The 11930-nt window shown below is 39.2% G+C and overlaps 1 protein-coding gene across 1 annotated transcript in view; it reads right to left on the bottom strand.

Moving 5' to 3' along the window:
* col4a4 (collagen, type IV, alpha 4) overlaps nucleotides 1–11930 on the bottom strand; it is a 58778-nt gene that overhangs the window by 33948 nt on the left and 12900 nt on the right. Inside the window, exon 4 of the mRNA XM_079610542.1 lies at nucleotides 10213–10284. Within this exon, the coding sequence (XP_079466668.1) occupies nucleotides 10213–10284 (72 nt within the window). The remainder of the gene's footprint in view (nucleotides 1–10212; nucleotides 10285–11930) is intronic.

Here is an 11930-nt window from a genome sequence, read left to right as displayed (position 1 = left end):
GGCCTGAAAGGCACTGGATTTTACTTTGATCAGAGACAATCGCACAGCACTGTAAAAGTAAAAGTCAACAAGTAAAAAACTACAGACTAAACTAAACCAAGTGTGTGTGTACTTGTTGCTCAAAGCATTGCAGCACATTATCATTCTCTACTTTGCATATATTTAATGCTGCTAGAACAATGTATACAATGTATAAAGGAAAATGTAAATCTTATGTAATTATGTCATGTACACTACCGTTTAAAGGTTAGAGGTCAATATATATTAATAGTTTTATTCAGCAAGGATGCTTTAAACTGATCAGGAATCCATCACAAGAATAAATTACATTTTAATATGTATTACAATTTAAAATTATAACAGCTATTTAAAATTGTAATAATATTTCACAATTACTGTTTTTACTTTATTTTTAATAAAATAAATGCTACTTTGTGAACATACGAGACTTCTTTTGAACTTTAGAAGAGCAGTATGCAGTTTGTAGGTACAATATTTATTGTCCAACAAGACAAAGTTTTAAATGTACCAACTTAACAAATAAAAAAAAGGAGAGAAAGAGATACATTGGATCATATTCTGCTTGACTTTGTGATGTGAAACAAGTATGAGAATATGTGTGTGTGTGTGTTAAGCAGCATGCACTCAGTGGTTGTGACAGAGCTAGATCAGTGTGTGATGAGGGTGTTCACAGTCTTTCAGTAAAAGCACTGACTGTGATAATTACTAAAGACTCAATGGATTCCCCTAGCGACAACACACACACACACACACACACACACACACACACACACACACACACACACACACACACACACACACACACACACACACACACACACACACACACACACACACACACACACACACACACACACACACACACACACACACACACACACACACACACACACACACACACCTCTGCTTTACGATTAGAGCTTGCAAAGCAAAATACAGCTGTCGACTCCATCACACACGACTCCTGAACCATACAGACATGTATTCACATGTTAAAATCATTTAAAGATCAATAGAGCTGTTCAGGTTATAATACTAAAAACCGGAAGTGAAACCTTTCTTATTATTATCAATCTTGAAAACAGTTGTGCGTTTTAATAGTTTTGTGGAAATCATTATAATTTTTTTAAGGTTCTTTGACGAATAGAAAGATCAAAAGAACAACATTTAATTGAAATAGAAATATTTTGTAACATTATAAATGTCTTTACTGTCACTTTTGATCGATTTAACCCATCCTTGCAGGATGAAAGTATCAATTTCTTTAAAAAAAAGTATGGACTACAATGGTGACTTGACATAAGGTCATGGGTTCGATTCCCAGGGAGTGCATGAACTGATAAAATGTATACCTTGCATTTAATGCAAGTCACAAAAAAGGGGGTATTTCCGGTGAACGAATGCCTGCTTTTACAAGACCCCATAATCCCCTTCATGCAAACATTCCACCGTTCTAATGACAGCCACGCAAATGTCCTCAAAACCCTCTCATAATCTCCTACTTAAGACTTCCGCTAGACCAACACGCGTGACACACCGACCAAAGTACAAAGTTAGAATTCACACACACACACACACACACACACACACACACACACACACACACACACACACACACACACACACACACACACACACACACACACACACACACACACACACACACACACACACACACACACACACACACACACACACACACACAGTTTTTCATTTCTATCCTTGTGGGGACATTCCATAGGCGTAATGGTTTTTATACTGTACAAACTGTATATTCTATCCCCTTACACTGCCCCTATCCCTAAACCTACCCATCACAGGAGACATTCTGCATTTTTACATTTTCAAAAATATATAATTTAGTATGTTTATTAACCCATTCCCCTCATGGGGACCGCTGGCTGGTCCCCACAATGGAGGTGAATCTCAGGTTTTACTATCCTTGTGGGGACATTCGGTTCCCACAATGCATAATAAACCAAGCCACACACACACACACACACACACACATTAAAGAAAGTACAAGCTGTTAGCATCTCCAATGATGGAATGACTCCGTGATGATGGGAGCCAGAGAAAGTGTTTCACACTCACACAAATGCACAGACGCTGAGCTGTGCCTTAATAGTTCAGAGGTCAGAGACTAGACTAGCAGGCATGTGGCCTGAGGCATGTGAACTTGTGGCAATAGGCCTCATTTTGGAACAACAGAACTAAGACATGAGAGACAAAGTAATACAACTGGGTCCATTGTTATAGGTTAGAAGGCTTATTCCTCTATGCAGATTATTGGTTATTACTTCATTATGACTCAGACTGTGGATATGATGGAAAAAAATGGAACACTAGTTTACTACATACTGCATAATCTTTAAAAATGTTGTGTGAAGTAGTAAGCATGTCATGGTAAAAGTTTAGGGTCGGTTAGATTTTTTAAATGTTTTTGAAAAGTCTCTTATACTCACCAAGACTGGTCTACAATTTTTTCTACAATTTTACAGTCTACATTTTTTTATTGTAAAAAATACAATAAACAGTGCTATTGTGAAATATGATTATAATGTAAAAGAACAGTTCTCTATTTTATTTTCATTCAAAATGTATTGTATTCCTCTGATGGAAAAGCAGCATAATTTCTCCAGTCTTCAGTGTCACATGATCCTTCAGAAATCAGTCTAATATGATTTTTTTTTTTTGTCCAGGATTCTTTGATGAATAGAAAGTAAAAAATAACATCATTTATATTAAAAAGAAATCTTTTGTAATATCATAAATGTCTTTACTGTGACTTGTGGTCAATTTAATAACTGCTAAATAAAAGTATTTATTTCTTTCAAAAAAGAAAAATAATGAAATAAAAATCTTACAGAGCCTGAACTTTTTTATGTATGTATGTGTTAGGATTGATGGCACCCCTGGTAAATATGAACAAAGAATCCTGTGCAAATAAATCTGCATTGTTAATCCTTTTGAACTTGACAAAAATCCAACCCTTTATTGAAGCAAAAGACTTGAAAATGGAGGGAAATCTCCTTATGAAATGTTTTTCTCTAACACACATTAGCCACAATTAATGGCACCCTTTATTCAAAACTTTTTGCAACCTCATTTTGCTAAGATAACAACTCTGAGGTTTCTTCTATAATGTCTGATGAGTTTGGAGAACACCTGACAAGAGATCAGAGACTTTTCCTCCATACAGAATCTCTCCAGATCTTTCAGATTCCCAGATCCATGTTGGTGCTTTTCTTCAGTTCAGGCCACTCATTTTCTATAGGGTCCAGGTCAGGGGATAGTCATTGCAGAAGCTTCATGTTGTGCTCAGTGACACATTTTTGTGTTGGTTTTGATGTTTGTTTTGGATCATTGTCCTGGTGGAAGATCCAACCATGGCCCATTATAATACAGTATGTCAAGCAGAGGCAAATTGAAGGGAAATTATGCCATGTATCTGAACAAGATGTCCAGGACCTCCAGCAGAAAAATAGGCCCACAACAATAAAGATCTAGCAGTATATTTAACCGTGGGCATCGGGTATATTTTATTCTCGGTTTGCACCAAACTGATCATAGAACACGGTCCCGTTTGAAGTTACAGTTGTGTCTGACAACGTAATATGCTGGGGAGTTTGTTTCACATGTCTGTTCCTTCGCATATTGCAGGCGAGAGAGGGGAATGTTTGGGCTGTATATTGCGAATAAATTTTGCAATAAAATTTAAACCAAATGTCTCAACATCAGAGCTCTTTTCCTCCTAACTCTTGCTTGTGCATTATAATCTCTCGATACGCGGATGCCTGGCACATGCTTCCAGAAGTGTCAGAATGGGCGATAAACATAGTCACGAGCAGTTTGCATGCAGACCACCCTACTTCAGTGCTGTGATGTCAGTTGTACCGGACCGAGATGCACCAGTTTTGCGAGCAGAGATAAATTATCTCCTGGCAAAGCAGGTAATAAAAACAATACCACCAGATCAGATGGAAAATTAGCCTGGCTCCGCCCTCCTACGTACTTCCGCTCAATTTTAATTTTCCTTCAGTACTAGGTCTGGGATTGTGGTGTATTCTTGGGTTTTCTCCGATCAATTTTTTGCAGATCCAATCAGCGAACAGAGGGAGTGGCTGAGAACGATGACATTGAGGTTGTGCGCTAGTTTGAGTCGTCATACGTCACGACCAAACGTTAGTGATTGGTTATGGCAGATCCAATCACGACCAAACGTTAGTGATTGGTTATGGCAGATCCAGAGTGACTCTGGGCAGATCCAATAGTTTTAAACTTCAACAGAGAACCCGCCTTCAAGGAAGTTAACGCTTGTCAATGGAGAGAGAACCAGGCTAATGTAAAGTGGCCTGTACAGTCGCTATTTCCTAGTCCCCAAAAATGATTTTGGATCTCAGGCCGCTGAATAACGATGGTGAAGCGCTCATTCAAAATGATAACTGTTAAACAGATCCTCTCGCATTCAGCCCGGAGACAGGTTTATCTTGGAGGAACTGAACGACGCCTATTTTCATATCCAGATAACCCCTCGTAACAGGCGCTTTCTGAGATTTACGTTCAAAGGCAGAGTTTATCAATTAAAGGTTCTTCCATTCGGGCTGGCGTTGGCTCCAAGAACCTTTACGAAATGTGTAAATGCGGTGTTGTGGCAAAAATTCATCACTTTTGATTGCAGTGTCCGATTCTCCCGGCCCTGACATCGGTCGGCCTCTCTCTCTCAAGTTTACGAGGTAGAGCTGGAACTTACTCAGTCCAGGTGGCCAAACACCGTCCGATCTCAGGTCCAGGAGGCATCGTCCAAGGAATCCCACTTCTGACACCAAATTGTTGTGGCAAAAATTCATCAAACAAACATCACTGCGTAAGGGAGACTCAGAGTCAAATTATAAAATAGAAGTATTTATTCTTGCAAGAATAGGAGCAGTCTAATACACAGTTGTTACCCTGTGCAGAAGAGTGACACACCCCCAGACAGACTGAACCAGCTTTTATCTCCTAGCGCTCCCAAGGTCTTCTTGCCAGAGCCTTCCTCCCAGTAGTCTTCTATTCAGTAATTTTCCATAGACAAGGAAGCCATAACACTAGTTTAGATTCGTCACTAAGCCCCCCCCCTGCATCAAATGGCCTTCTGACATCTAGGTCAGAGGTCCTTGTTCGTCTGTTCTCTGGAGTGCCTCTCCCTTCTGCCTTCCCAGGTACATAAACAGAATCTTCTCACACTAACAAGTGAGAGTCACACATGTGACATTCTTTGAATCATCTATATTTTACTAAAGATCAGTGAATATCATAAAATCGCCACCATATGCGGCTCTTTCCCCTCTCAGGTAGAGTGGAATATGCATTCTGAATTATCTTGACAATTGGCTTATTATAGCCCAGTCTCAGGACGTGCTAGAAAGCCTCAAGCGTCAGCTTCTAGACCATCTGAAGAGATGGTCCTAATGAACTTGGACTCGCGAGCAATGTCTTTCTCAGGAGTGCACACAGTTTTTGTTTGGCGCTCCAGTCTCATTCAAACAGGGGACAGTTGTGATTCTGACGTGTTTTTTAGAGGTTGCTGGAGATGATGGCAGTGGTGTGCCTGCTCGGGATTCTGCATATGAGACCGCTTCAACTATGGCTGAAAGCGGCCAGATGCGTGTCTTCGTGACTTGCGGCCCTAGTTCGGATCTGATGCCACTGAATCACGCTCTGGCGAAGCGAAGCTCATTTAAAATGGCTCATTTTGACTCTATGAACCACTGCATGCAACAGAGTAGAAAGTGGTCTCATTCAAGAAGGTGCTATTGCTCGCTTTAGCGTGTGTTAAGAGGGTGGGTGATTTGCATGCACTGTCTCTACGCTGCTTGTATGGAGTTTGGTACGGATGATTGTATGGTCAGACTACAGCCCAGGTGGGGGTATGTGCTTTCTACTTCATTTAGAGCACAGGTAATGACGCTGCTAGGGTTTTCTCCTCAAGACTCTGTGTCAACACCACATCCCCGATGCCCAGTACGCGCTCTGGACAGGTCCAGTCACTTTAGTCTGTCTGAGCAGCTGTTTGTCCGTTTCATAGGCTGCACTAAGGGACTGCCGATTTCTAAACAAAGGCTGTCCCATTGGATTGTGGAAGCAATTGCACTGGCATTTGCTTCTATGCATGAGACCTGTCCTTTTGGAGTTTGCGCTCACTCAACGAGTAGTGTGGCTTCTTCATGGCCTTGGGCTAGAGGAATGTCAATTCGCAGGACTCCTTTGCTAGATTTTACAACCTTCAGATTACATCTTTTGCACCGCTTGTTCTGTCTGTGCAGTGAGATGGCAGGCGTTCTGGTATTAATTGTTTGCCCGCACATGGCCATGCCCCCTTGTGAGCGAGGTGGTGAGGTCCGGAGTGCTTTTGGATACTGAATGCACTGATTCAGTCAGCGTCAGAACATTACTGTATATACATTAGTTTCAATAGATGTGCTCGGGCTGTTCCTTATCGCGGTAAGTTGGTTGTTGAATATAATTTCCTTCAAGGAGTTTCCTTCGCTTATTCTCTTCAGTAATGACTAATATGTGTATATGCTTAGGTTACAACACAGCGGGATTGTACACAATCCCCATAGTGTGAGCAACCCATGTTGAAAGACCGGCTTCAAAGGGAACGTAGTTAATTTCGTAACCTCAGTTCCCTGAGAGAAAGGAACGAGACATTGCACACACTGCTGTGTTGTAACCCCAGAGTCTTTTATACCTGTTCGAACAGTCGAAAGATTCTGAATCAATGACGGTGAGCGCCAAGCTATATAGTGGGGGGCTCTGCCCCGGCTCGTGTGTCATTGGCTGGTAAATTTTACCGTTGTGATGCAATCAGGCTTCAGTTTTTGTTGAAGAAGGGGATAACCCTATAGCGTTAACTCTCAGGGAACAGAGGTTATGTACGTTTTTTGGCATCTCCATGTGGGCCTGTTCGGTATCGCAACATGACTCTTTGCTGTTGCACGGTACACTTACATTTTGAATTGTGTAAAGATTTTTTTCTGTAATTAGTTTTTAACCCTCAGGGGACTAAGCCCTTTTTGGTCCGTTTTCTCTATTTTTACATTTGGGCGTATAAACCATATGTAATGGAGATGGAACACCATGTGTTTGGTATCTATGGATTCAGAAGACCCTAAGCTAACATAAGCATGCATGTAATGTGTTTATAAAGGAAGTATGAGTGAAAAATGTACAATAATCGAGAGAATTTCACAAATGAAAATTAGATTTTTGTCATTTATTACTGAAAATCACACCTCACACAACAATAGTGAACAGTTTTTGAACCAAAAAAATATTTGTCAAACCCTTTGCTTGACAGACATTTGTAATTGTTCAATCAAATGTGTTAAGAACAATGGAATAAGGAACTTTTTTTACAAACAGTCCCAGGCGTGAAAAAGCGGTCTGCTTCGAACTAAATGAGACCTGCTTGCTCTGAAGAACAGACACACTCACAACCTGGCAGATTTACTTTCCACTAACTGTACCAGAGCTTGTTCTGCCGTAAATCTTACTGCTTGCCATCATAAAAGTGCTAAAACAATACAATAATAATGCTATTTAAGTTATTCTGTCTCTCTCTTATATAGATCTCTGTGCGTTCTGTAATACTCCGCTCCGTTCGCGATCTGTCTCATTCTCCGTCCACATGACGCTGTTTGTTTGTACATGTTGAAGGCTACAGAGTCCTCTGATTGGCTAGAATACGTCTTGGTAACCTTCCTCTGATTGGGTAAAAAAAAATCCTCCCAGCGGCAATTTTTCCATTGGTGGAATTTGCCTAACAACATCGATTTCATTGGCCTTTTTATGCAGTGGTATTGCGCAACAGCGAAGCGTGTGAATAATACAAACGGGATATCACTGTTTTCAGCGGAATCTGAGGAAGACGGCAAAAAAGACCGCACCTCTCTATCATTAATAGTTTTGAAGATAATTGCACATTTGTAAAAGTATGCCATTTTGGGCGGTACCGCCCAATTCGTCCTCAGAGGGTTAATGGGTGTTCTGTTCTGGTGTGCAGTAATTCATGAATTATGGACTCCTTATATAATTTGGTTATTTGGTGTATTTGGTTGTTTGTATGCAAATTTGCATTAGCACAGACTGTTAGAGTCTGATGATTGGTTCAAAAAAAGACAAAAAATGACAGTTATGACAAATATTTTCAATACAGATAAGTGTCAGAATTCATCTGTTAGTGTGTGTGTGCTCTAGAAGAGTCTGTAAGCAGCTGTGCACACTCTTGTAACTGCGCTCTGAACTGTAATTGGGCCGCTGGGCTTTACGAGGCTGCCATAAATTTGTCGCTCTTGTCCTAAAGACTATTATTATTTTGACTTAAGAACCTTCTGCAAGGACACATTCACTCTCTCTCTCTCTGCCACACAGACACACAAAATCTATACATCCTTAAATACTTCCCTAATTGTTTTCCTTCTTTGCCTGTCATTCAAATGCATTACATATATCCATTTATGTTTATTCGTTCACTCGTACCCACATTAACTCTTCATCTTGCTTCACATAATATTTGTCCGACCTTGTAAGTTAAAAATTGATGGGGCTGTCCCAAATCTCTGAACACTATAAATATTATGCCAAAGACACCTTTTTCTGCGGGTTTTTTAATTGTACATCCGTGCATGCAGTGCATTTGTGAAAGTGTGCTTGTTTTCTTCTGCCAAAGTGGTGAGAAATAAGAGTCTGAAGTTGCCACTGCAGTTTTTAAATGAATGAAGTATTAACCTAAAAATTAAGTAATAATTAACTGCCAGAATCTGGACGCTGTTATTCAGGCAGCTAAATATAAACATGCTGATGGCTTAGCTAACTTGAACTAACTTTACGTTTTGAATTGTGCAGCCTGATATTTTATCCACCATTTAAATGCACCAAAACACTCTGTCTGGATTTTGCTGTAATGTTGATACTAATGATATTCCCTCTCACTGAAGCTCTGAAATATTATTCTATAATATTATATATATATACAATATATCAGTTTCCACAAAAATATTAAGCAGCACAGCTTTTTTCGACAATGTTTCTGAATCATCAAATCATCATATTAAAATGATTTCTGAAGGATTATGTGACACTGAAGACTGTAATGATGCTGAAAATTCAGCTTTGACATCACAGGAATAAATTACATTTTCAAATGTATTCAAATTTAAAACAGTTCTTTTAAACCGTAATAATATTTCACAATATTACCGTTTTTACTGCATTTTTTATCAAATAAATGGAGCAAAGGTGAATATTAAAGGCTCCTCTCAAAAAAAATAAAAAGAATAATAATTCATGAGAATAAATAAAAATTAAATGAGAATATTCTAATTTAATTAAAATAATAATAAAAACACATCAGCCAATCAAAAGCTGTTATTTATTGTTAGTTGTCAATTTTTTCAGTTATTTTTGTAGAGGAGGAGGATGGGGATAGCTGGTTGACTGACAATAACAACTGAAAACTAAGAGCACACCTGAAACGCGTGCATACACTCACACACACACACACACACACACACACACACACACACACACACACACACACACACACACACACACACACGCACACGCACACACACACACACACACACACACACACACACACACGCACACACACACGCACACACACACACACACACACACACACACACACACACACACACACACACACACACTAACATTCCTTTGTAAAACTGCACTTAATCGAAGTGAAGCCTTCGTGCCTCTGAAATACTCATTAACACGTTTCATATTTTTTCCCCTTTTCTAAGAACATGCCAAGAACTGCATTATGCCAACACCTGGATGGAGCTGCTCAGGTACAGACGTGTACCACTGGCAAGAAACTAGGTCAGTGTGCCAGTGCATGTGTGAGTGCAGTGAACATGTGCTAAATGTTGTGCGAAAAACTGAATAACTAGGATTATGGTGAGACTTAGTTAATCAGATTAAAGAGCTCCTGACATTCTGCCTCGCCACACAAACAAAAACACCCTGAGTCTCAAAACCCGGCCTTTCTGGACAACTGTGAAGACAGACACTAGAATCTTTTTGTGATGTCACAATGTTTCAAGGTGCTGCATGGTGTCAAAATGAAGACATTATATTACAGTGTCTATGATGTCATAATGTCACAATGTAATGGAGACCTACCCTTTCTCCTTTTGGAGGGAAACACTGGCAGACACTGCAGTCTCGACCTCCGCACTCTTCTGTCTTGTCCCCCTAAAACACAGAAATATAGTATCAATGGAGTAAAACATTCATACACACAAAGAGTCATAGTCAGAGAGTCAGAGTTAGTTTTTAGCATGTTGTTATATGATTGCTCTGGTGTTCTGGGTGGTTGCTACAAGACCAAATAAAAAGAGGCCTCCCTCAAATCTCTCTAAAGGAGTGTTGCACCATTTAATTTAAATGTAATAGCCCTACAAATAAACTAAACATCTAACAGACTTCATCCTCATATATAATTGATTAATTAATTATATGAATACGTGACATTTTATTGGCTTTCTAGTATGAAATAGATGTACATTTCTTGTTTCGCATAATAGCTTCTAATTCCAATATATAAATTACTACTGTAATTATATTTATAGGCCTATTTTATTATGTGTGTGTATATATATATATATATATATATATATATATATATATATATATATATATTATATATATATATATACACACACACAAAAACACACATTCACACTGTTATATAAACTAACATTATTAGTGATTAATGGTATCTGTAATGGTTAATCCACCAGTTGGTGTAAGTTCTTTAATCTATAACTTATAATTTAGTGGATTTAAAGATAGATTGCACAAAGTTTCATCAAAAGCAAGTCTTTGGGAACAACTACAAATAACAACAGACACAGTGGAAAAGTACTGTGTATAAAAACAATTCCAGCAAGAATGCAAGCTGTTCAATCAAGGCCAAAGGATACCATACAAAAAAATACTAAGTTTTTTGATTAGTATGTGTGAATAAAGACTATTTAGTTGTTTCAGTTTGTTATTTGCCTATAAATTACAATACTTTTTTTTTAGTTGTAAACAAGTTTTTGACAGTTTGTATATCTTTATTATGACAGATGGTCAAATAAATTTGCTAAGCACTATCAAGCGTAGCGTTAGTTCTGGCAGGTCACGTTAGTCAAGCTCGCATCAGCTGACTCTCAGCCGATCCACATTGTGATAAGAACAGCATGTGTGGGTGGCACTTCACTCGCTTCTGTCAGGGTTCTGTCACTTCTGTCTGATCTATTTCTTGGTTTTGTGACAGAGCCCTGACACTCCTATGTTGTCTTGTCTGTGTGCCTTGTTTCATGTCTTGTCCTGTACTGTGTAGCACGCAGCTTGTGTTTTACACTAGCTGTGTGCTTTCATGTTGTCTCGTTTTGTGAGCACATGGCTTGTGATTTGTTTTACTGGCCATGTGCTTGTGTTCTAGTAGTGTTTGGTGTGAGCACATGGCTTGCCATGTATGTTTCTTTTGTGCCATGTGCTCTCCAGTTAATTGTCTAGCCCCTCCCCTCTTGTTACATTTATTTGCTCCACCTGTCCTCTCTCGTTACCTCCTTTGTTTGTTCTCCCTATTTAATCTCCTTGTGTTTTCAGTCCTGTGCTGTTTCGTTGTCATATGTACACCGTGTGTTTCACTGTTGTCAAGTCAAGTCAAGTCAAGTCAAGTCAAGTCAAGTCAAGTCAAGTCAAGTCAAGTCAAGTCAAGTCAAGTCAAGTCAAGTCAAGTCAAGTCAAGTCAAGTCAAGTCAAGTCAAGTCTGTCTTGTTTTCCCCCTCGGGGTAGTTTTTGTTTGTGCTTTGTTTATTTTTGTTATTAATAAAAACCCATTCTCCTGC

This window comes from Phoxinus phoxinus (assembly GCF_949152265.1).
Source record: "Phoxinus phoxinus genome assembly, chromosome: 4".
NCBI lineage: Eukaryota > Metazoa > Chordata > Actinopteri > Cypriniformes > Leuciscidae > Phoxinus > Phoxinus phoxinus.
This window is presented reverse-complemented; position numbering and strand designations above follow the sequence as displayed.